General features: G+C 43.1%; 1 protein-coding gene and 1 long non-coding RNA gene across 2 annotated transcripts in view; one reads left to right on the forward strand and one right to left on the reverse strand.

Moving 5' to 3' along the window:
- Nucleotides 1-15,063, reverse strand: part of lman2 (lectin, mannose-binding 2) — a 60,781-nt gene extending 45,718 nt beyond the window's left edge. The window contains exons 1-2 of the mRNA XM_073067915.1: nucleotides 14,614-15,063; nucleotides 1,403-1,521 (exon numbers count right to left, since the gene is read on the reverse strand). Of these exons, the coding sequence (XP_072924016.1) occupies nucleotides 1,403-1,521; nucleotides 14,614-14,812 (318 nt within the window). The 5' untranslated portion in view covers nucleotides 14,813-15,063. The remainder of the gene's footprint in view (nucleotides 1-1,402; nucleotides 1,522-14,613) is intronic.
- Nucleotides 15,064-15,220: 157 nt separating this feature from the next.
- The window catches only part of LOC140739525 (uncharacterized), a 34,722-nt gene continuing 22,770 nt past the window's right edge, over nucleotides 15,221-27,172 (forward strand). The window contains exon 1 of the long non-coding RNA XR_012101666.1: nucleotides 15,221-15,463. This is a non-coding gene — a long non-coding RNA (uncharacterized lncRNA). The remainder of the gene's footprint in view (nucleotides 15,464-27,172) is intronic.

Raw genomic sequence — 27,172 nt, forward strand, 5'->3', positions numbered from 1 at the left:
TGCAAATTGTGCAGAGGATATGGAGAGTCATCAGAGAAATATAGATAGATTAAATGAGTGGGCAAGTGTCTAGCAGATGGAGTGCAATATTTTTTTAAACGTGAGGTCCTCTTTGGAAAGGAAAATATGATCAGATTATTATTTAAATAGTGGAAGATTACAGCGTGTTGTTGTGCAGAGGGACTTGGGAGTACTTGTACATAATTGACTGGTATGGAAACACCAATATCCAGGAACAGAAAAGTCTACAAAAGTTGGTGAATATAGCCCATTTGTCGATAACAAACTTATCAGGTGATAATAAACCTGATTCTGATTCTGAGTCCATCACAGACAAAGCCCTCCCCATTGTTCAGCAAGGAGTGCAGTCATAAAAAAGAAGAATCCATCATTAAGGACCCCTATCATCCAGGCCATGCTTTCTTTTCGCCACTACCATCAGGCAGGAGGTACAGGAGTCGCACACCACAAGGTTCAGGAACAGTTATTAGCCTACAACTATCAGGCTTCTGAACCACTGTGGAAAATTTCACTCACCTCAATGCTGAACTGATCCCAAAATCTATCGAACCACTTTCAAGGACTCTACAACTCAGTACTATTTATTTACTTCTTTAAAATAATTTGCATGATTTGTCTTCTTTCGCACATGGATTGTTTGCTAGTCTTTGTTATTTATATATTTTTCATAAATTCTATTGTATTATTTTCCCTGTAAATGCCTGCAAATAAACAAATCAAGGCAGTATATTGTGACATCTATGTACTTTGATAATAGAACCACCTTGAACTTTTAATTACAAAACAGGTCAAGGAACAGGTTAAAGAAAACTTATGCACTTAGCATTTATTGTTCTAGAAACAGAGCTTGTAGCAGACCTATATATGTAAACCATTTTTTTGCCTAAACACACGAAATCAATATTACTGGAGCTCAAGCTAAACTTGTGTAACAGGAACAGAACCAGGTCCCTTTTAACCTCACATCTTTCCCATGAGTAAGCAGCAGTATAGCCTGAAAGACACTAATTTCAATATTCATATTGTTGCCTGGCACGCCTTTGGAGAAACCTGGGTAAAGTCTGGTCCTGTCATTTTTATTTTATTTAGTATACAAAGCTAAATCAGTAAATTTGGCCCAGAATACCAAAACTGCTCATGTGATTAACAGAGTTAATCCCTCTGGGCTAACAATCCAGCAAGGGAGAACACTAGCACTGATAAGAAAAAACAATTAGCAAGGTTTTTTGCTGGTAAAAATTCCACATAGTCATGAGACAGACAATTCTCTCATCCTTCCAATTATTCAATATTTAGCTCAGTTTTATTACTTCACACTTACTTCACTAAGATTGTTGACTCATGAGGAAACTACTGTTTACTAATGCATGCAGACACTTACCACTCGGTTCCAGATCGATCCACTTTTACTGCGATCATCAGGTGTTAGACGAACATACTGGCCTGTTAGCATTGTGCTCCCGCTAAAATCCCACAGGGGCATTGAGCTCGAGCCCACACCTGTAGCAAGATGCAAAGGAAGAAATACAGAGCTATGCACGAAGATTAACATTTTCTCAAAAGCTACCAGTAACTGTTCTGCAATGCAAGGATATTTTAAACTGTATTTATCTTTAACACCCCTAAATTGTCCAGAAGTACCTGAAAGCACTTTGGAAGAGATGGTTTTCAGGGAACATCTGAAGGTGAATGAAGAGGCAAACACAAGGTGCTGAAAAGCTAATTAGTGGCGGAGGAAAGGAAAAAGAAGCAAATAAAACAATAAAAACAAGCCAATTAACCTACTTCTCCTCCACTCTAATTTCTTTTTAAGAATCACCATCTTATCATTAAATTCAAACACCTCTACAAGATACTACAATTCCATGTTGACACAGAAAACTTAGCTGAGATTTCTCAAAAAGTGCTGCCACTCATTTTAAAAGGTGTTCATCAGAAAGAACTTCCAATCATAATTGTAATTCTGCTCTAATGACACTTGCACCATCTACAAGAGTTATAATCATGACAGGGTTATGATGCAAAAATAGGCCATTTTGTTGATAACTTGCTCTGAACCAGTAGCCGCAATCCCATTAGACCCATTCCATATTTCCTGTGGCCCTGCCATCTACTTCTCACATGTCCATCTTTGATACTTATGCTATTTACCAATACTAATTATCAAATTACAGTAGCCATTAACTCACAGCCCATCTTGCTGTATTTTCTCCCTATTTAGAAATAGTCCATGCCTTTATTCCTTCAGCCAAAGCGCATGATCATACACTTCCCTACATGATATTCCATCTGCCACTTCTTTTCCCATTCACCCAATTCGCCCAAATCTTCCTGCAGACTCACTGCTTCCTCAACACTACCTATCCTTCCACCTATCTTTGTACATCTGCAGATTTGGCCACAAAGCCATCAACTCCATTAACCAAATTATTGACATAAAATGTGAAAAGAAGCAGTCTAACTCAGACCCCTGTGGAAAAATCACTCGGCACTGGCAGCCAACCAGAATATTACAATTACAATATTACAATTCTTTTCCTCCTCCCAATCAGCCAATCTTCTACCCATGCTAGTGTTTTTCCTGTAATACCATGGGCTCTTATCTTCTAAGACAACCTTATGTGTCAAAGGCCTTCTGAAAATCCAAGCAAACAACATCCACCAACTCTCCTTTGTCTATCCTGCCTGTTTTTCACTCTAAAGTCTAAAAAGCAAATCTTTGCATTAAGTAAACTGAAGTAGAATCAGAAAAGCCAGCGAGGACCCTCAAGTGGGCAGTCCTCCTATCGATGCTTCTCCTTGGGAAAAACCCCTTACGTTGAACAATGCTGCCATCTGAACTCCGAGGAATCATGGTATGGATATAACATGGACAGGGAGTCTACAGCGACCCCTATCAACTCAAGTAAGGATGACAGTGATGTAACAACAGGATTATGTTACGGCTTGCTCCAATAAAGTTTGAAGAAATGAAGACATGCAGCACTGAAAATGGAACCTAAGAAAGAATTTTCATGGTTTCCGTCAATCACTTCCCAAGGAAAAGATTGATAAATGCTCCAGAGAAATTCCACATCATAAAAAAGAAACTTTAAAGGTCTGGACTGAGCTTCAAATTATTAACAGAAACAAACTGCACCCATATGATGGCATCCAAATTTTGGCTACTAAGTGATCTCAACAAATCAGACAATTGACTTGCAGAGTTGACAATGACATGAGAGATGATAAACAAAATATACAAGGTGGTTGGGATGCAGTTAAGAAGTGGTTGGAATAACAGGCCCCAATGCAGACTGCTTAGGGGAAAGTGATAGATAAAGGTTTGAGAATATTTTTGAAAATAAAAACTTGAAAGGACAGTGTGGTTAAGTTATTCAGGAATTCAGGGAGTAAATGAAGATAACAGAAATCCCTTGAAGTAAACTTTTATGGATGGCCTGAAACCAGGTATTGCAAAGATGGTGAAGGTAACAAAAATGAATTGGAGTGAAGCTGGTGTTCCATGTAGTAAGACAGTGCAAGCTGCCAAACAAGTGGAATGGGATATCAAAACCCAAATAAGATCGTTACGGGTGGGTCAGTTACCTGCTGATCAACAGCCACTGACCATGAGTCAACAGCCACAGCTACTGCAGGTGAGTCAACAGCAAACACCCTTTCACCAACAGAAGTGGGACTGTAATTCATCATGTGCACCGCAGCAATCTCAGTCTGAGTCAAGCCTCCGAGGACAATCCCCTAAAACAAAATGTCACTGTAGTAAAAAAAGGACACTGGGCTTGAAGTTGTTGGTATAGAAAACAAGATAGACAACAGAAACATTGGGGGGGGCAACAGAAACATTGGGGGGGGGAACAGAGAGTGGGGGACAAGTTTGTAAAGTATGCTGGGCGGGTTTAAACTAATTTGGCAGGGGAATGGGAACCAGAGTGACAGGGCTGAGGATGGGGCAGTTGGTGTACAAGTCGATGCACTGTGTAGTGAGACTCTGAGGAAGGACAGGTAGATGATAGAGAAAAATTGCACTCAGTGGAATGAGTTTAAGTGTAACATGAAAGCAAAATTGAAAAGGGTGACGAATACAGGGCTGATGTTATATTTGGATGCATGCAGTATACAGAATACTTTATATGAACATGTAGTGCAATTAGAGATTGGGAGGTACGACATTGTTAGCGTCACTGAGTCGTGGCTGAAAGATCATAGTTGGAAGCTCAACATCCAAGGATACATCTTAAATTGAAAGGACAGGCACCTTGGCAGAGGGGTGAGATGGCTCTGTTGGTAAAATATGAAATCAAATCCTTAGAAAGAGGTGACATAGGATAAGAAGATGTAAAATCCTTGTGAGTAGAGTTAAGAAATTGCAAGGATAAAAAGAACTTGATAGAAGTGATATGCAGGACTCAGATAAGTACCCAGGATGTGGGGTACAAATTACAATGGGAGATAGAAAAATCATGTAAAAAGAGCAATCAGGGATTTCAATTTGCAGATAGATTGAGAAAATCAGGTTAGTGCTGGAATCCAAGAGAGTGAATTTGTGGAATGGCTTTTTAGAGCAGCTTGTGGTTGAGACCACGAGGGGAAAGGCAATTCTGGTCTGAGTGTTGTGTAATTATTCAGATTTGATGAGAGAGCTTAAGGTCAAGGAACCCTGAAGAGCCAATGATTGTAATATGATAGAATTTACCCTGCACTCTGAAAGGGAGAAGACAGTCAGGTGTATTAGTATTACAGTGGAGTAAAGAAAATTAGAGGCACGAGAGAGAAGCTGGCCAAAGTTGATTGGAAGTGAACAGTATCAGAGATGAAAGAACAGCAATGGCAAGAGTTTTTGAGAGCAATCGGAAGAAGCACAGGTACATAGCACAGAAATAGTATTCCAAAGGGAAGATGACGCAACCATAGCTGACAAAGGAAGTCAAAGACAGCATGAAAGCATGAGTAAGCTTATAATATAGCAAAAATTAGTGGGAAGTTAGAGGATTAGGAAGCTTTTAAAAACCAACAGAAAGCAACTAAAATGCTATAAGGAGAAAAAAATATGATGCAAGCCAGCCAATAGTATAAAAGACACCAAAATATTTTCAAATATATAAAGAGGTGACAGTGAATCTGGAAAATAATGCTGGAGAGGTAGAAATGGGGACAAAGAAATGGCGTGAGTGTCAGGGGGCAGAACTGCTACTGTTAAGGACAAGGTGTTTGGGAATCTGAAGGTACATAAGTACCCTGGACCATATGGACTACACCCTGGGGTTCTGAAGGAGGTCGCTAAAGTGATTGTGGAGGCATTAGAGAATCGCTAGATTCTGGAATGGCTCCAGAGGACTGGAAAATTGCAACTATCACTCCACTGTCCAAGAAGAGAGGGAGGCAGAAAAAAAGTAATTATTGGCCAATTAGCCTGATTTCAATGATTGGCAAGATATTGGAGGATGAGGATGAGGTTTTGGGGTACTTGGAGGTGCATAATAAAGTAGGTCAACATCAGCATGGTTTTCTTAAGGGGAAATCTTGCCTGAGAAGTCCCTCCTGACCATTGCAATTCTTTGGGGAAATAATAGGCAGGATAAACAAAATACAGTCAGTGGATGTTGTTTACTTTGATTTTAAGAAGGCCCTTAACAAAGTGTGACACATGAGGCTGTTGAACAAGCAGAGTGCAGGTCTTAGATTGGGAAAATAAGCAAAGAAGTGGCAGGTGAAATATAGTGTCAGGAAATATATGGTCACGCACTTTGGTAGAAGGAATAAAGGTGTAGACTATTTTATAAACAGGAAGAAGAAAAAAATCAGAGGTGCAAAGGGACTTGGGGCAAGTGTTAATTTGCAGGCCGAGTCAGCAGTAAGGAAGACTAACATATAATGAGCATCCATTTCAAGAGGCCTACAATATAAGAGCAAAAGTGTAATGCTGGGTCTTTATATTGGTCAGACCACACTTGGGAGTATTGTGAGCAGTTTTGGGCCCCTTATGTAAGAAAAGATGTGCTGGCATCACAGAAGGTGCAGAGGAGGTCCATGAGAATGATTTCAAGAATGAAATGATTATCATATGATGGCTCTAGACCTGTACTAGCTAGAGTTCAGAAGAATGAGGTGTGGATCTCATCAAAACCTATTCAATATTGAAAGGCCTCATTTGAGTGGATGTGGAGAGGAGGTTTCCTATAGTGGGTGAGTCTAGGACCAGAAGGCACAACCTCAGAATAAAGGGACATCCATTTAGAACAGAGATGAGAATGAATTTCTGTAGCCATTGGGTGGTGAATCTGTGGAATTTGTTGCCACAGATGCTTGTGCAGGCCAAGTCATTAAGTATACTTAAAGCGGAGGATGATAGATAATTGATTAATCCGGTCAACAAAGATTACGGGGAGAATGGGGTAGAGGGGGATAATAAATCAGCCATGGTGGACTGGCAGAGCAGAATCAATGGGTCAAATGGTCCAATTCCACCCCTATGTCTTATGATATTTGTAAAGAAACAGCTAACTCTGTTGATTCTGGAGATGAGGGGGTTAGACTATGAGGAGAGGTTATGTCCCCGGGACTGTATTAGCTGGAATTCAGAAGAACGAGAATACATCTTATAGAAACATAAAATTATGAAAGGGATGAAGAAGATAGAGGTAGGAAAGCTGTTTCCACTGGTAGGTGAGACAAGAACTAAGGGACACAGCCTCAAGATTTGGGTGAATAGATTTAAGATGGAGAGAAGGAGAACTGCTTTCCCCAGAGAGTGGTGAATCTGTGGAATTCTCTGCCCAATGAAGCAGTGGAGGATACCTCAGTAAGTATATTTAAGACAAGGTTGGATAGATATTTTGCATAGTAGGGGAATGAAGGATTATGGGGAAAAGGCAGGTTGGTGGAGATGAGTCCATGGTCAGATCAGCCATATTACCGTAGATGCCGGATTATAAGCCGCTACTTTTTTCCCACGCTTTGAACAGCTTTGAACACTGCGGCCTTTACTACGGTGCGGCTAATGCATGGTTTTTTTTCATGCCGCCAAAAACATTTTGCCTCGTAACAGTAGACCAATAAAATTGATGAGTTGTTCACAGAGGTCCAATGAAATTGTACGATAAATCAAGCGCACTTTCACAATTAAATTATTGTAAATCAGTCATTTGTACTCACCCTCATCAACATGGAAAACACTCGAAGAAAAGCATTGTGCTGCCTTTATGGCAGTTATTTAGTTTATAATATTTTCGCTTAGTAATTCATTTGTTAGTATTTTCTAGTTAAAGTTAGAAGTGTTTTAAGTATATTTGTTTTCTGTACTACATCCCGGGATGCTATGACGTCACATCCGGTTTCGCCGCGTCTTGTGGGAAAATGCCGGTTTGTGATAAACGGAAAGGTGGGGGGGGGGGGAGCGCATTAGACCCGAGCGAAAACGCTGCTTTTAAGTTAAAGGCAATCAATAACTTTTCCTGGTAGGCTGCAGTATATATTTTTTTACCAGTCGTTAGGAGATATTGGAATGTTGTTCGTGCACTGTTCAGTAAAAAAGTATACGCAACGTAATTTGTGTGTTACCGATACGTATGTATATTTAAAAGTAGCCGTGTTACAGGCACGGTTCGAAAAAAAGCATTTGCAATATGTATTTGTTTATGTTACCATACGGATTTAATTAAAAGTTAAAAAATCCTCACGTGTAATATCTTTCTGTGTAAATATCTCATATTACAACGTGGGACACCTGCGGCTTAAAATCCGGTGTGGCTTGTACAAGTACAAAATTGATTTTCTTTCTAAAATTAGAGCCTGCGGCTTTTAATCAGGTGCGCTCTGTAGTACGGAATCTACGGTAGTTCTAATATGCTTTACCATAATTTCCCTTCTTTTTTAAAAAAGGTATAAAGGCAATCATTCATACTTACATTCATGATGGATTATGTCATTGCTAGGTTGATTATTTTTGCACATAGGCATACTTACATGTATGCCTATGTGCAAAAATAGTCAACCTAGCAATGACATAATCCTATCAACACCTTGTGATATTTTCATAACATAGTTGAATTTTTGATTATTGTTATATTTAATACAAGTACCACGTATTTCTGCCTCTGAATTTCCATTTTGGAGGTAGTGATTCTGTCGCCTTTACAATAGCATTGGAGAGAGATAGGAACAGACAAGTTAGAAAAGTGTTTAATTGGAGTAAGGGGAATTATGAGGCTATCAGGCTGGAAATTGGAGGCTTAAATTGGAAGTAGATTTCTGAGGGAAAAGTATGGAAGAAACGTGGCAAATATTCAGGGGATATTTGTGTGAAGTTCTGTATAGGTACGTTCCAATGAGACAGTGAAGTTATGGTAGGGTACAGGAACCATGGTGTACAAAGGCTGTAATAAATTTAGTCAAGAAGAAAAGCTTACAAAAGGTTCACAAAGCTAGGTAATGTTAGAGATCTAGAAGATTATAAGGCTAATAGGAAGGAACATAAGAAGGAAATTAGGAGAGTCAGAAGGGGCCATGAGAAGGATTTGGCGGGCAGGATTAAGGAAAATCCCAAGGCATTCTATAAGTATGTGAAGAGCAAGAGGATAAGATGTGAAAGAATAGGACCTATCAAGTGTGACAGTGGGAAAGTGTGTATGGAACTAGAGGAAATAAATGAATACTTTACTTCAGTATTCACTATGGAAAAGGATCTTGGTGATTGTAGCGATGACTTTCAGCAGACTGAAAAGCTCAAGCATGTAGATATTAAGCATGTAGAGGATGTGCTTGAGCTTTTGGAAAGCATCAAGTTGGATAAGTCTCCGGGACCGAATGAGATGTACCCCAGGCTACTGTGGTTGCTGAGCCTCTGGCAATGATCTTTGCATCATCAATGGGGACGGGAGAGGTTCTGGAGGATTGGAGGGTTGCGAATGTTGTTCCTTTATTCAAGAAAGAGTAGAGATATCCCAGGAAATTATAGATCAGTGAGTCTTACCTCAGTGGGTTGGTAAGTTGATGGAAAAGATCCTGAGAGGCACGATTTATGAACATTTGTAGAGGTATAATATGATTAGTAGTAGTCAGCATGGCTTTGTCAAGGGCAGGTCGTGCCTTACTAGCCTGATTGAATTTTTTGAAGATGTGACTAAACACATTGATGAAGGAAGAGCAGGAGGTGTAACGTATATGGATTTCAGCAAGGCATTTGATAAGGTACCCCATGCAAGGCTTATTGAGAAAGTAAATAGGCATGGGATCCAAGTGGACAATGCTTCGTGGATCCAGAACTGGCTTGCCCACAGAAGGCAAACAGATGGGTCATATTCTGCATGGAGGTCAGTGACCAGTGGTGTGCCTCAGGGATCTGTTCTGGGACCCTTACTCTTTGTGATTTTTATAAATGACCTGGATGAAGAAGTGGAGGGAGGGGTTAGTAAGTTTGCTGATGACACAAAGGTTGGAGGTGTTGTGGACAGTGTGGAGAGCTGTCAGAGGTTACAGTGGGACATTGATAGGATGCAAAACTGGGCTGAGAAGTGGCAGATGGAGTTCAACCCAGATAAGTGTGAAGTGGTTCATTTTGGTCGGTCAAATATGATGGCAGAATATAGTATTAATGGTAAGACTCTTGGCAGTATGGAGTATCAGGGGGATCTTGGGGACACTCAAAGCTCCTGCACAGATGACTTTGTGGTTAAGAAGGCATACAGTGTAACGGCCTTCATCATTTGTGGAATTGAATTTAGGAGCTGAGAGGTAATGTTGCAGCTGTATAGGACTCTGATCAGACCTCATTTGGAGTACTGCGCTCAGTTCTGGTCGCCTCACTACAGGAAGGATGTGGAAGCCATAGAAAGGGTGCAGAGGAGATTTACAAGGATGTTGCCTGGATTGGGGAGCATGCCTTATGAAAACAGGTTGAGTGAAGTTGGTCTTTTCTCCTTGGAGCGACTGAGGATAAGAGGTGACCTGATAGAGGTGTAAAAGATGATGAGAGGCATTGATCGTGCAGATAGTCAGAGGCTTTTCCCCAGGGCTGAAATGGTTGCCACAAGAGGACACAGGTTTAAGGTGCTGGGGAGTAGGTACAGAGATGTCAGGGGTAAGTTTTTTTACTCAGAGAGTGGTGTGTGGAATGGGCTGCCAGTAACGGTGGTGGAGGTGGATACAATAGGGTCTTTGAAGAGACTTTTAGACAGGTACATGGAGCTTAGTAAAATAGAGGGCTATAGGTAAGCCTAGTAATTTCTACGGTAGAGACATGTTGGGCACAACTTTGTGAGCCGAAGGGCCTGTATTGTGTTGTAGGTTTTCTATGTTTCTAAATGTAACAATTCAAAATATGTGATGTGGAGTCAAAGGCAGTAATGTTGAATAGGACTTTATAATTGTTATTTTCCCTGCAGTTTAACTTCCTTATGCTTATTTGGATTCTTGTATAAACGCAACCATTCATTTTTAAGTGGTTGAATGTGCTGCATCACTCGAATGGGGAATTGGTTAATTCAAGCAATGGAATTTCATTGGAATGTCTGTTATCCATGAAAATTCAATGGAACTGGCAAACTGGTATAAGAGAACCAGACTCAGTTGAACCAGTCCTTTTGCTCTTAGCCATGTTCTTTTCCCTGCCATGTGGGTCTCTTCACCCCACATTTCTTTCTTCTCTCTCTTTGCTCTCTCAACACTTAATAAACAATTGTAAGCAACAAGGTTTGTATCTCATTCTTGACTTCTTAAAAACTTCATATCAAAAACATCAGGTTCCAACAGTTTTTTTTCCATACCCTGGATCAGTTGACCCAAGTTGCTCAAATACCTGGAGAAAATAGAGGTTTCAGATGGGTAAAGAAAAGTAAAGGCTCCGCTTCTCCACTGCTGATTATCAGTGAAAAGCAGCAGCAAACATAAAATTCCTGGACTCACAACTAACCAAGGGCGAAGTCTAACATGATTTTGCAAATTTACATAATCAGGGTTACATCACTTTAAGAGCCGTGTCAGAATGGCTAAGCAGACTCAATGGGCTGAATGGCCTAATTCCATCCCTCACTTATGGTCTTTTCACATTTGAGTAGAAACAGCATATGTAGACCACCTGGCCTCTGAAGCTTGCCCCTCAATTAACTTCAGACTGATCTGTCCCAGGCCACAACTCTTGTGCAAGTTCTCCACTACCCTTAATTCACAAACATTTAAGGATTTTATTTTAATCTCAAGTACCTCCATAACTCAAGGAATTCCATTGTCATTACCCTCTGCAAAAAAAATCCAATACAATTGTTTTATACACCTGCTGCTTTACTTGCTAACTACATCCTCTTGTTTCTATTAAAATCATAGAAACCTCTCCACATCTATGCTGTCAGAGGTATACTGTCTATTTCACTAAAATCCGCTGTATTTTTACTAAACTGCAAACAATACAGATTCAGCTTCTTTAGACACTTTTGACTGGATAACTTCCTCATCCTAAGTATTTTTTCTGAGTTAATCTCCTTTAAACCCTATCTGTCTCTGGTGGACCCTTTCTTAAATAAGGGGACCAAAATCACATTCTATATCCAATATAATTGTAATAACACTTTATTTCTAAATTCCAAGCTTTGGCCTTTTGGCAATAAAGGCCAAAATGTTTGCGACAATCCTACTAACTTTCAGTTCATATGAGTGGCCTTGATAAGAGTCTATGTGGAGAAGTTGTTTCCCATGGTGGGACAGTCTAAAACCAGAGGACATGGCCTCAGAATAGAGGAGCATCCTTATAGATCAGAGATGAGAACTTCTTTAGCCAGAGAGTGGTGAATCTATGGAATTCATTGCCAAGTGTGTACGTACATTTAAGGCAGAGATTGATGGATTCTTGATTGGCCAGGCCATAAAGGGATACAGAAAGAAGGGAGGACCTGGGATTAAGAGGGGAAAATGGATCAGCTATGATGAAATGTTGGAGCAGACTTGATAGGTCAAATGCCCAATTCTGTTGTTTTTAAAAAATGAGATTCCAATACTTCACTTATTCTTATACAATTCTCTGTACTTCACTTCCACAATTTCTATATAAATAGGTAGATTCCTTTCTTACTTTCTACACATTAAATTCTAGTTGCCAAGCTTTCACTCACACCCTCCACTTCTCAAATCCTGTTGCAGAGTCCAACCATCTTCCTTGCAATATGCCCTTCTATCTTTTTCCTAGAATATTCTGAGATCTTTACACTACTCTCTTCCCCCAGATTATTAACACGGATAGTAAATACTGAGGAACAGGAACAAATCTTAGAGCATTCCACTGCAAATGCCCTTCCAGTATAAACTTTAGTTAAGACACACTAGGAATATTTCTACATTTCTAGTCATCCTATTCAACTGTAGAACCATTGGTTATATAGTACCTATAAAGAGTATTCACCCCCCCCCCCCAGAAGTTTTCATGTTTTATTGTTTTACAACATTGAATCACAGTGCACTTAATTTGGCTTTTTTGACAATGGTCAATAAAAAAAGACTTCTTGTGTCAAAATGAAAAAAGATCCATACAAACTGGTCTAAATTAATTACAAATATACAAAATAATTGATTGCAAAAGTATTCACCCCCTTTAATATGACACATCAAATCATCACTGGTGCAGCCAATTGGTTTTAGAAGTCACATAATTAGTTAAATGGAAGTCTGTTTTTGGAGATCTGTGTTCAGACAAGGTGTTTAATTGATTGTAGTAAAAATACACCTGTATCTAGTAGGTCCAACTGTTGGTAAAAGCTAGACCATGAAGACAAAAAAGACCAGTCCAAGCAACTACACAAAAAGGTTATTGAAAAGCACAATACAGGAGACGGATGCAAGAAAATTTCCATGACACTAAATATACAGGCTGTCCTCAATAATTGGGATACTGTGCAAGGGGACTCATGAGGGAGGTCATGTGAGAGACTCTGAAGTCAACTGAAAGAAGGTTCTTTGGTCTGATGAAACCCAATCAAGCTTTTCAGACATCAGACCAAATACTGCACATCATGAAAGACTCACTATCCTTACCGCGAAGCATGAGGGGATGCTTCACTGTAAGGCCCTGGAAGGCTTGTGAAGGTAGAGGATGCAGCAGAATACAGGGGAATCCTGGAGGAAAACTTAATGCAGTCTGCAAGAAAACTGCGACTTGGGAGATTTGCTTTCCAGCAAGACAATGACCCCGAGCATAAAGCTACACAAGAATGGGATAAAAACAACAAAAGTTAATGTCCTGAAGTGACCAAGTCAGGGTCCAGGCCTTAATCCAAGTTAGAGTTTGTGCCTGGACTTGAACAGGGCTGTTCACTCATGACCCCCATACAATCTGACAGAGCTTCAGCAGTTTTATAAAGATGGGGAAAAATTGCAATGTCCATATGTGCAAAGCTGATAAGGGCCTATCCACACAGACTGAAGGCTGTAATTGCTGCCAAAAGTGCATCTACTAAATACTGACTTGAAGGGTGTATGTACTTCATGCAATCAATTATTTTGTGTTAATATTTATAATTTAGATCACTTTGTAGAGACCTGTTTTCACTTTGACGCGTCTTTTTCTGTTGATCAGTGTCAAAAAAGCCAAATAAATTCAATGTTGTAAAATAATAAAATATGAAAACTTCCAGTGGGATGGGGGTGAATACTCTTTATATGTACCATACAGAAAGACAGTGGAATCAATCTTTAATACATACTAACACATTTTCCTCAATCTTGTGCTAAACTGCCTTGCATAACCCCCATCTTTTGCCATCATATGATTTTGAACATGTGAATCTCCGCTGTCACCATCATTCCATAAGGTAACAGTTTATAACTGATGATTGGGCAGTGAGAGGGCACTCAGCAGATTAACTAATTAAACAGGATACCTAAAAAACATTCCAATATGCATTTGTGTTCTCAACAATGCTGCGCCTCTACTCACTATACACTCACGACTGTGTGGTCAAATACCACCATAGCGGCCTAATTGCAAAAAAGGATAATTTGGAATACAACATTTCATTCATTATCAGCAAAACAAAAGATATACTTATTGACTTCAAAAGGATGGGGGGGGGGGGAATGTACCCCTGTTTACATCAGCAGTGCTGAGGTTGAGAGGGTTAAAAGCTTCGTTCCCAGAAGTGCACATCACTAGCTCAATCTATGTAGATACCATAGTCAAGGATGCCTCTCCCTCAAGGGCATAAAGGAATTAGTTACGTCCCCGCTGACCCTACCCAATCTTTAATCAACGGACTATAGAAAGCATCCTCTCCCTATGTATCACACCTCGGTAATGGTAACTGCCATTACCTGCCAATCTGTTGGTAACTGCAAGATACTACATAGTTGTGATCATAAATTGTCCCATGATTAGGCCAGAGTTAAATAGTTGCGTTGCTGGGCAGCATGGCTTGGTTGGGTGGGAAAGGCCTGTTTCATGTTGTATCTCTAACAGAAATAAGCCAACCATGGACTCATGGAGAGGCAGTGTGCTGAAGCAAAGCATGGTGGGTTACCTCATCGCTTCGGAGCTTGGAGTCAGCATGTAATACTGCTAGATACCCGAGCCCTAAGCCTCTCTCGCTGCCTTACTTCCCTCCCCGCACTCACCCTGGTACGGCTTCATTAAACTGTGCTCCCGCTTCAGGTACTCGCTGTTCCCGTCCGTCATGTCAGCGCTCGCCGGGACCAGAGCCAAGCTCAGATAATGTATTAGGAGCAACGCCCAGCCCAGCCTAGAGCGGGACCAGGGCCACTCTGCCCGCCGGCTGCCACACACACACTCCCAACCTTGCCGACCTGCCGCCATCTTCTATCTCAGGCACTTCCAGTTAGTCCCGTTTCCAGGTGCCGCCCGGAAATGGACAGGGTAAAGGAAGAAATTCGAGGGGGGTGTGGTGGGTGACACTCTTCCCGTCCAGAGAATTTCTACCTCCCGCTCTGTAAATGTGCAAAACCTATCGTAAGCATCAACCCAAGGAGGAAGAACGAGCTGCGGCAAAGCCGGAAGATAAACGCAGCTACAACACTGTCAGCCACTCGTGAGAGAACAACCCTTGAGTATCGCCACAACCCATTGGCTAAGGCGTCAGAGCTGTCACCGGCAATCGCTATGGCGTTAGCGTGGTCGCCAGCGATTGGTTATGATGTCATGACTGGTCGCCGGCGATAGGCTAAGAAATCGCCTCGCTCAATAATTATTGGTTAAGACGTCAGAGTGCCCGTTACAAGCACGGTGTTCATTGACGATAGAACGTGTGTCCTTAGCCCATGTATGGTGGTGGGCGGTGGGTTACGTCTGCAGTGGCTGAGTGCTTTTACCCTCTTGAAGACCTCGATAACAAGCGATTCTCTGCCTCTTTCATGTAGCCCTCCGGTCTGGCACACCCCGAATAAACACTGGAGGAAGACAGCCCTGCAGGGAGATGATAACGTAGGACCTTGGTATCATTCTGCAGAGGTAACCTCTCATATGGGGTAACACACAAAATGCCGGAGGGACTTAGTAGGTCTGGCAACATCTGTGGATCGGAATAAACAGTGACATTTCGGGCCGAGGCGCCCTAATGAAGGCTCTCGGCCTGAAATCTCAACTGTTACTCATCTTCATAGATGCTTAAGATGTGTGTGTGAGTGTTGCTGAAGATTTTCAGCATGTGCTTTCTTATTTCTAATTGTGTGTCCAGATCGCAGGGTTTGCCTTAAGGTGGCCCCTCTTTTTACTTGGGACAGCTGCAGGTCACTGAAGTACTGTCGGGAAAGATGTGACACCGCTGGAGTGGGTGCCAAGGGTACTAGGATTTGTCTGGGATAAAGCAGTTTAACTATACAGTGAGATATACGTTCTGGGTGGAGCGGAAGAAACTGTCTGAAGTAAACAAAATTATGACGGGTAAGAAACTGAAAATTTCTTAGAAACTGAACCAGAAAGTAAAAGTTAGGATAGAAGGCAGAGGGTTTAATGGGCAGCTCTGAAGTTTTTGTTTAATCCAGTGGATGCCTAGAAACTGGAACACTCATGGAGGTGGGATCGATACTGAACTTTTTAAGATATACCTATAGTTACAAAAGAATAGAAGGCTACAGACCAAATTCCAGTAAATGTAATTAGTATAGATTGTTCAGTACAAACAACTTGTCGATGTCTTATTCAGACTTGGATTTGATTTTCACATATTTAATTACATACCTTCTGAACATTGCAACTATATTTCACATCTTGAGCACACTGTTGGCTCGTGATCAAACACACTATTTGTTGTAGCATACAAACCTAATTAGTGTAGTGTAGATAGCTTGGCAAGGGAATGCATAACTGCTGACAGCAATAACAAGCATGACATTTTATTCCCATGGATGGTACCATCATCAATAGCGGGGCTCAAACCATTACGGTGTTGCCTTCTAAAGCCTCAGAATTACATCCTTGCTTTTATATACTAGACCACTCGAAATGAATGTTAACATTACATTTGCCTACCTACCATTGACTCAACTTGCAAGTAGGGAATCTTGCATGAGGACTATGAATTACCTCATCCATTTTCTTGCTTTGCAGTAGTTTCTTACTAAATATGTCTTCATGACTGTAGTATGGTGTAGTTTGTGTATGGTGGTTCAGTCAATGGAGCCATCGCATGAGCTGGCCAACAGTCTATTTTATCATTTTTCAGGCATTTGTTAAATGCATTTGAACTTTGTAGAAGAGCTGCCAACTTTGCAGTTAGTGGTCACCCTTTTGTTTGTACAAGAGGCTTTGATTCATAGCAGGATACTAGCAAAGAATAAATGTGTCATATTTCAGACAGTGGCAGTCATAATGTGTTCTGTATGGTCACATGCTGCAGATGTTGGTGTGTCCAATCCAGAACCATTAGCCTTTTGGATCAGCTCCACTCCAGAGAAAAGTTGATTGCAGCAATGATACAGGTTTGCTTGATATCAGTGTGGATGTGTGGTGGATCCATATAATTGTTAAGCAAATATAAGGTGAGGAGACAGCCAAGGGGGCGGGGGAAGGAGTTGAGGGCTTTTGCAAGGTCAGAAAGGCTGTGAGTTGAGTTTGTATTGATCCCTTGGACGTATAATCTTTGTTGAGCAATAACCCCATTGTGCTCCTCAATGGGTAAAAGCTATGCCAGAATTCAATGAACAGCTGTTTGAACCTTGGGAGAGCACAACTGAGCCAATAGCTTTCTCTGTGGTAGATGGCAGGCATATCTAGCTGTGGCTAGATATCTTTCTTGAAGATGATAATGATTATGATGATTTAAGTATTATATTTATACTGCTGTTTCAATGACACATTTAGTGGTGAAACTGGGCTGCCAAGTTTGATGTCGGATTGAGTCAAGAATACTTACCTCAAAGCAGAACAGCACTTAGGGAGTTTCTTTACAAAGTACTCAGTGGGTTGGGGTATATATGGGGTGCCCATGGAAGAAGTGTAGCACCTCTGGTGAAGAGGTTTATGTCCAATCTAGGGCAGTTAACTCACCTTTGGTCCTAAATGGACACTTAACTCTCACTTATGGCTCCAAGTAGCTGTTTGCATGTGACAGTGGCCACACCCTGGTACACTGCTTTGACCGGCAGGCTAAACCAAGTGAGGGCAGCCAGTGGACCTCATACCTCAGTGAATTATGGACATACCTGTCCTAGTGTGCAAAGTCAGCCCTGGCAGACTGGATGGATGAGATCCAATGGCCAGGAAGGTGGTTTTGAAATGCTATGTGGGAAGTAAAGGGCATGATGAGGCACAGAAGTCCTAGTCATCCACTGCAACCAGTTGAGATGACTACTTGTACCCAGACAACTGAGGTTGAGAGAGTGGAACTGTCCCAGTGCAATGGTTTTTCCACTTTAAATGTTGTCCCGCACAAATTTCCTGTCATCAGTGGATAGGACAAACAACTGCCACCACTCCTAGCGGGTGCCTCCTTCCCTAATAAATTGACTATCATTGTTAGAGGGGATCTGAAGAATTTTTTCATCCAGTGGGTAATTTGAATCTAGAATACACTGCTTTAATGGATGGTGCAAGTGCGCAGTCTCACAATCTTTAACGATGAACACTGGAGTTGCTATGGCTTAGGAGCCCATGATGCAAGTTATTGATGGCTGGCATGATGAGATGCACTGAGCAGCCTGCATTGTGGCTCTAAGTCATGACCCTTCATACACCTCAGGAGTCATCCTTGGAAAGACAGATGTCAATGTGGACTTTCTCCATTGTCTTCAATATGTAATGGAACAAAATTCAGCACAAAGTTCTTGGTCTACTGAATAGCAGTGATCTCTATTTCTGGATGCTCTTAAGATTTAGACTACTTTACAGTTGGCACTTTTTAAATTAATGGAGAGATGACATTAAAGGTGTCTCTGCAAATTTCCTCAAATGCAAAACCTAACTGCAGGAGGAACTTGGTGGGTCAGCCAGCATCTGCAGAGAGAAATGGGCAGTTGATGTTTGTGTCGAGACCCTTTATTTGTTCTGGATTCCAGCATCTGCAGTCAGGGTGTTTCAATTCTTCAAATGGACTAGCAGCATAAATTAAATTGACAGTTAAATCTTCTCCCACACCAAGTTCATCAGCATCGTAGCCCCAGTGACAAATGGTTGACTCATTAGGTGATTCTCCTGTCTGGGGGCAGATTCTATCCTGAGTTCTTACAGCAAGAGGTTACCAGGTGGAGAAAGAAAAAGATTGTATAGTGTTCTCAAAACCTTTATGAAAGGTGTAACTTATGAACTACCTGCTGGAAACCAAAGTGGATTCAAAGTGGATAAGAGCATACAGGATGACATTGAATCCTCAGTTATGCATCAGGAACACAAAAGTCCAGTGTGTTTATATTAAAAAAAAGTAGAAAAATCTCCCAAGCTACATACCTTTGAAGAGTTTGTAGGTCCCAGTTTAGCTCCACCTAACACCTCATTCCACAGGTTTAGAGTGAGGACAAGTCATTCTCTTGAAGAATAGCCTAAGAAGATATTATCTTGAACATTGACAGGGTGAATTCACTTTGTTCCAGTACATCTCCCAGTTCACTTAACATACGCAATGTTGTCCAACACTGTGATATTCTGGGTAGCCGATCCTTGCAAAATTGGTTTGCTTATTCTGTCTGCCATTATGGCATAAGGTGATGTGTTGTCACCTCATGACCTGCACTAATAATAGTATTCAGTAAACTGACATTACTTAGAAGTTTAGAGATATATTGAAAAGCTTTGTAACCAGCCCGCAATGTGATATGAAATGCTTGGAATGAGAGAATCTAAATTAATATATCAGTTGTCACGGACTTTATAGAAACAGTTATAGACAAGTGTGTCCCAGAAAATCTGTTAGAGACTCCCCTAACCAGAAGCCCTGGATGAACCACGAGATCTGCAGTTTGCTGAGGACCAGATCAGTGGGATTCAGGTCTGGCAACCAAGTAAGAAAAGAAGTCCAGGTACAACATATGGAAAACAATTCTGGACCAAACTTGAATCACTGAAGGATGCTCAACAGCTGTGGCAGGGCTTGAAAGCTATTGCCTCTGTCACGTTCCAGCAGCAATAGATCACAAATTGAGTCAGGTTTTGATGTTAAAACCACTATCTTTATTAGTATCTACTCATAATATAGAAAATTAAACAAAATAAACAAGTTAACAGTGGTGTGTGTGTCTCCCCTCCCAAACTGTCAAGCTTAGGAACAGTTCTTAAAGTCTTAAGAGTAAGGTGGCAAAGTAGAAAGGTCCAGTAATCCATGGAATAAATGATGGGAGAGATTTTGTAAATCCACTTTAAAATGTAGAGAGAAGGCAATTATGAAGAATTCCACAGATTCCATGCTAGGTAAACGAAGTAACAGTCACCGATGATCTTATCCGTCGAGTCATTCTGAAATCCACATAGTGATATCACAAAGTGACAGTCACAGAATATCCCTTCGCAAAAGTGGTTACCACATAACACACCCGAATCCAGGTAAAGTGGTTCCACAGGATACTGCAACAAAATCCATATATGGATCATCTGAAGTGACAGTCACGCATTCAATGTGCACGGTGTGCCATTGATCAACCCAATCTTTTGGCATGGGAAAGTATCAAACTCTACCAATATTGTAGCAAAGTACAGTCGGCCCTCCTTATCTGTGAGTTCTGCATGCACAAATTCAACCAACCGCGAATCGAGAAAACCCGGAAGTGCTCTTCCAGCACTTGTTGTTCGAGCATGTACAGACTTTTCTTTCTTGTCATTAATCCCTAAACAATGCAGTATAACAACTAGTTTACATAGCATTTACATTGTATTAGGTATTGTAAGTAATCTAGAGATGATTTAAAGTATACGGGAAGATGTGCATAGGTTACCATGGATCGGGATTTTAAAAAAAAGTTCTCTTACTAAGTAAGTCGGAACAGGTACATCCATTATTATTTAGCGTCAGTTAGTCAAACGTTTGTCTTAGTATATAGTATATATTTTACCTTTCTATGCATATAAAACACTTAACATATGTTTCAGTGCTGGGCTCGGGAAGTTCCTGAGTTCGATCCAGTGACAGACCACTTCCGAGCACGCTCTCCTAACGTGCCTGGTTGATGTGGAGGATTAAAAACCCAAAACCCAATAATTATTACTAAGCGTTGCTTAGTAATAATTGTAGCTTTCATCAGGGCAGGGCCTTTCTCACCTTATCCTTTAAAATTGTTCCGATCATTGACTTGACTGTAGCCTAACGCTTTTCCAATGACCGATGGCGTTTCACCTCTTTCCGATCGCTTTATTATTTCCACTTTATTTTCAATCGTGGTTATTTTCATGAGCAGAAACACTGTGGATTCAGAACACAACCGCCGGGTCCTAATGTCCACCGCACTGAGACAGGTTAAATAAGGTCTGGGGTTCCCCTGGGTCCTAAGGTCCACTGCTTTGAGACAGGTTGAATAAGGGATTTGAGCATCCGCGGTTTTTGGTATCTGCGAGGGGTCCCGGAACCTATTCCTCGTGGATAAGGAGGGCTGACTGTAATGCCAGCAGCTTGCAGTCCAAACTTTCTTTCATTCTTTTTTTCTCACCCCCCCCCCCCCAATCCCCCTCCTTCCTACTGAAGGTCCCAGCGGTCTGTCGCAGCTTGTTATACTGATGTCATAGTCCCACCTCATGCAAGCGTTTTATAAAGTGACACCCACAGTACGTAGCACCTTACGGCATGAAACCAAGTGACATGGACAATGATAAGGCTTCACTCCCAGATGAACTCCATGCCTTTTATGTTCGCTTTGACTGATAAAACTTAGAGGAGCCTTCATGAACTCCCACAGTCCCAGATGACTCTGTAATTACAGTTTCTGAGGCTGATGTGAGAGCATCCATCAGGAGGGTGAATACATGGAAAGCATGTGGTCCGGATGGGGTATCTTGCCGAGTTCTAAAGACCAGTGTTCGCCATCAGTGTACACTGAGATCTTTAGCCTCTCACTTCGACAGTCTGAGGTACCCACCTGCTTCAAGCAGGCTTCAATTATACCAGTGCCCAAGAAGAACATCGTGACCTGCTCGATGATTATCGTCCAGTAGAACTTGCATCCACTGTGATGAAGTGCTTTGAGAGGTTGGTGATGTAACATATCAACTCCTGCCTGAGAAGTGACTTGAATCCACTCCAATTTATCTACCAGTGCAAGCAGATGCCATTTCATCAATCTTCACACAATCCTGGGCCATCTGAACAGCAAAGATGCATATATCAGAATGTTCTTTGTTGTCTACAGCTTTGCTTTTAATACTATGTGTAATGGAGAGTGTATTGACTGGCTGCATCACAGCCTGGTATGGAAACACCAATGCCTTGAATGGAAAAAAATTACAAAAAGTGGTGGATACAGCCCAGTCACAAAATAATTAAAAAGCTTTCAAAGTTCAAAGTAAATTTATTATCCAAGTTACTTGTTACATACACCTGTTAGGGTGCATTCTCCAGATACCTTATGAGGTAACCGTAGCCTTCAGCCAGGAGCAGATGTCATCAGGTGGTTCCCAACCTTCACAGAGTGTTTCGACGCTTAACCATGGCACTCTCCAGTTGGTGGGCCGGCAGTGGTGGCCAAATCACTGCCCATCTGCTCCTGGCTTCCAGCTTCCCTCCTCTCTCCTACTCCAAATCCAACAAGAGGCTCGTTCTGCCTCTTTCCCCATCCTACGAGTTGCTTGTTTTTTGCTCCTTTCGTCCAGGCCCAGAGCTGACCACTACCGCCATGCTGATTTGGCTGGGAAACCTCTACAGCTGATCTCCACAGGGAACAACCTTGCCTGCCATCCCTTGTCTTTGCACTCCTGCACTAAGGGCTGGTACTTCAAGGCCTTTCTCTCATGGGCCTCTTCCCACCCCTCCTCCCATGGCACCTGTCAGCTCAACCAGAATTATTTTCCGGTCTTCAGTTGACCACAATACAATGTCCGAGCAGATGGTTGTGTGTACCACCTCTGGGAACTGCAGCCTCCTTCCCACATCGACCCTCATCTCCCAGTACCTGGCTGTTAGCAGCAGATTTGGCTTTGGTTGTTTGGTTACGAAAGGCCTAGTTCCCTCTTTGATGAAGGTGATGGCCTTCCTCAAATCTGTGCCAGCCGTCCTCTTCTTGCATCTCTCTCGCTCTAGTGTGTCAGCAAGAACCAGCAGAACCTTATCATGGTGCCACCTATACCGTCCTTGAATTAGAGCTGTTTTACACCTGGACAGTATATGAGCCAGTGCCCCCTTTTGACCACAGAGCTTACAGTTCGGGTCCTCTCTCATCCCCCATGTGTACAGATGTAATGGCGAAGGAAAGGTGTCATACATGGATTGCAAGAGGAAGGAAATACGGAAGGGCTCCAGTCTCCGTAACTCTGCCCATAAGATCTTGCGCTTGGGCAGATCCCATTTTGTCCAGGCACCCTGGGATACTTGTTCCACTGCCTTTGACATCTGCTTCTCTTCCTCATGGATCCATACTTCTGCCTGTACCATGTCTCGCCTGTTCCTTATGCTTGCGTTTCCCCACTGCTGGAAGTGAACTGAGCTGAGGCCTTGCCGCTGGACACAGGGGTTGCCGATGATACCTCGCAGCTTCAGAGAACACACTGCCTGCTCTATTGCTGCATTGGCTGCCCTCTTGCGCCCAAATCTGGTTGTAACACCTGCTTGCTTTACCAGGTCGTCATTGCAATCTCTCAAGCTTAATAAGGCTCTGCATTTAGCCACCTTGAATTCCTCCACAACAGATGACAGGGGAAGCTGCAGCTGCCTGGATTAAATATAGAGGCCCACTGAAGAGAAGCTTGGGAGAACTCCTAACCATCTCCGCAGGTGCTTGTTGGTTTTCCTCTCGATGCCCTCTACAGCGGTCATGGGGAACTCGTAAAGTGTGAAGAGCCAGAGAAGCCTGGGCAGAAGGCCGTATTGGTACAGCCAGGTCTTGAATTTACCGGGAAGTCTTGATTTCTCGATCTTCTTCAGCCATTCTTCTGTCTGCTTCACGGCATTGGTAACATTGGCCCCATCTGTTAATGACGCATTAAACCACTTCCCCAAGCATTTTATCAGGTTATCTTCGATGGAAGGGATGACCTCACCCTGAAATTGGAGGCTAAACTTGCTAGTTACTTTGCCCTTTCTGATCATCATATGCCTGGACTTCTTGGTCTTGAAGGACATCCTCGCCCAAGTAGTTACATTGTCCAGGGTTTCCAATACCCATCTTGCTTGGACATGTGACAAAGTTGTTATAACCATTTAACAATTACAGCACGGAAGCAGGCCATCTTGGCCCTTCTAGTCCATGCCGAACGTTTACTCTCACCTAGTCCCACTGGCCTGCACTCAGCCCATAACCCTCCATTCCTTTCCTGTCCTGTCCATATACCTATCCAATTTTACTTTAAATGACAATACCGAACCTGCCTCTACCACTTCTACTGGAAGCTCATTCCACACAGCTACCACTCTCTGAGTAAAGAAATTCCCCCTTGTGTTACCCTTAAACTTTTGCCCCCTAATTCTCAACTCATGTCCTCTTGTTTGAATCTCCCCTACTCTCAATGGATAAAGCCTATCCACGTCAACTCTATCTATCCCCCCCATAATTTTAAATACCATTATCAAGCCCCCCTCAACCTTCTACGCTCCAAAGAATAAAGACCTAACTTGTTCAACCTTTCCCTGTAATTTAGGTGCTGAAACCCAGGTAACATTCTAGTAAATCTCCTCTGTACCCTCTCTATTTTGTTGACATCTTTCCTATAATTCGGTGACCAGAACTGTACACAATACTCCAAATTTGGCCTTACCAATGCCTTGTACAATTTTAACATTACATCCCAACTCCTGCCTTAGTATCATCTGCATACTTACTAATCCAATTTACCACCCCATCATCCAGATCATTAACGTATATGACAAACAACATTGGACCCAGTACAGATCCCTGAGGCACACCACTAGTCATCGGCCTCCAACCTGACAAACAGTTATCCACCACTACGCTCTGCCACTGTTGAATCCATTTTATTACTTCAACATTAATACCTAACGATTGAACCTTCCTAACTAACCTTCCATGTGGAACCTTGTCAAAGGCCTTACTGAAGTCCATATAGACAACATCCACTGCTTTACCCTCGTCAACTTTCCTCGTAACCTCTTCAGAAAGTTCAATAAGATTTGTCAGACATGACCTTCCACGCACAAACCCATGCTGACTATAGTGATGTCTTCTATGAACCCTCATAGAGCCGGCTGGGCAATGCCCAACTCCAGCATTGGGCCGCGGGTTACATCTTCTGTTTCTAATATTAGGAGGTTCATTCCCATAATAAATAGGGTGGAGGAGATGGTGCACCCTGTTGGAATCCCCTTCTGGAGGTCCTGCCAACTAGTTGTGAAATGGGCTGATGTAAATCTGAGTTTGAATCCTCCTAGGTAGCTGGTGATCATGTCTCGAATAGCCACTGGGATGTAGAAGTGGTCAAGTTCTAGGATGAGTTCATGTGGAATAGACCCGTAGGTGTTCATGAGGTCTAACCAGACAACTGTTAGGTCGCCTTTTCTCTGCTTGGCCTCAGGGATCAACTGGCTAATCATTGAGGTGTGTTCCAGACACTCCAAAAAGCCTGGAGTGCTGGCTTTCTGGATGGATGTGTTGATATAGCAGTTTTGCGTCATGTAAGAAGTCAGCCTTCTTGCAAGCACAGAAAAGAAAATCTTACATTCCACATTCAGGAGAGAAATTGTCCTAAACTGGGCAATTGTGGAAGAATCCTCTTTCTTTGCAATAAAATGTCCCTCTGCCAATTTCCAACTTGATGGAATAGTACCTTTGGCCCAGATCTTTCTCATGACCTTCCACAGTCTCCGAAGAAGGTATGCCACTTGGGCCTGGGGCAACTGATGCTTTAGCTTTCCGGACGATGTCCTAGATTTCCTGCCATGTAGGCTCCTTCACATTCAGCTCAATTGATGGTTTTTCCAGTCTACGCACAGCTCAATTGGTTCCTAGTCCCTGATCCCTCCTGTGTGCCTCCCGCAGGAACTCCTCTACCTTTGGCTTCGAGCTGGATAGTATACTGGGCCACGAGGAAATGATATGATTTGGCGGTATGAAGCGATATAAGTCAGCTGCACTGTAGCTGACTCGTATCGCTTCATACTGTGGCGACCCAATTACTAGCACACTCGAACTGGCTGACAATTAGCCAGAGCCAGAGACAAAGATACATAGCCTCAGGGAGTTTCAGTTACGTGCCTCTCCAAGTTTCGAGTGGGGGGGAGACAGGCTTTTAAGCAAGACTGTGTTTGTGAAATAAACTTATTCTGTGGTTGCAGTTTACCGACTCCGTGTCGTAATTTCAGCGCTGCGCGTAGCACACCGCTACATTGGTGACCCCGACGGTCCAACCGTTTTTTTGGACTGGAGATGGCAGACGCTGCGTTTGTTAACGCGGTTTCCTTGAAGCTGCCAAGCTTCTGGACGCTACAACCTCACCTATGGTTTCAGCAAGCAGAAGCCCAATTCCATGTTCGGCAAATAACCTCAGAGGACACCCGTTACTACTACATGGTGAGCTCCCTCGACCAGGACACAGCGGCCCAGGTCGCAGAGTTCGTACAGTCTCCCCCGGCAGACGGCAAGTACACGGAATTCAAAGCCCTGCTCATAAGGACTTTCGGGCTCTCCCGCCGCGAGCGAGCTGCCCGCTTACTGCACCTGGATGGCTTGGGAGACAGGCCTCCATCGGCTTTGATGAATGAGATGTTGTCTCTGGCCGACGGACACTCGCCCTGCCTCATGTTTGAGCAGGCATTCCTGGAGCAGCTGCCCGAGGACATACGCCTGCTGCTGTCCGACGCGGATTTCAGCGACCCCCGGAAGGTGGCAGCCCGGGCGGACGCGCTGTGGAACGCCAAGAAGGTGAGTGGGATGTCCATCGCACAGATCACCAGGCCATCCCAGCAGCAAACCAGTCCAGGCCCGGCCGCAGAGCCCGTTAAACCCAGAGGCCGGGTTGTGGAGCCCAACGAACACTGGTGTTTCTACCACCAGCGGTGGGGCGCAGATGCCTGCCGCTGTCGCCCGCCCTGCCAATTCCACGGGAAACGCCAGGGCCAGCCGTCGCTGATGGCTACGACGGCTGGCCTTCGGGATAGCCTCCTGTATGTCTGGGACAAACAGTCGGGACGCCGGTTTTTGGTCGACACCGGTGCCGAGATCAGCGTCTTACCTCCGACGAGTTACGACACCCGCAGCAGGGCGCCGGGTCCCCCCCTACGGGCCGCGAACGGCAGCACCATAAGGACTTATGGCACCCGTCCGGTGCAGCTACGGCTCGACTCCAGCAAGTTTACGTGGGACTTCACACTGGCCGCCGTAGCCCAACCGCTTCTGGGTGCGGATTTCTTGCGGGCTCACAGCCTACTGGTCGACCTGCCCAGGAAGAGACTGGTTCACGCCGAGACCTTTCAGACATTCCCCCTGGGTGCAGCCCAGTTGCCAGCCCCTCACCTCGGCTCCATCACGCTGTCCGGCAACGACTTCACCAGGGTCCTGGCGGATTTCCCATCGGTTCTGGCACCACAGTTCACGGCAGCCATGCCCCGGCACAGTGTACAGCACCACATCCTGACCCAGG

Source organism: Hemitrygon akajei, chromosome 15, assembly GCF_048418815.1.
Source record: "Hemitrygon akajei chromosome 15, sHemAka1.3, whole genome shotgun sequence".
NCBI lineage: Eukaryota > Metazoa > Chordata > Chondrichthyes > Myliobatiformes > Dasyatidae > Hemitrygon > Hemitrygon akajei.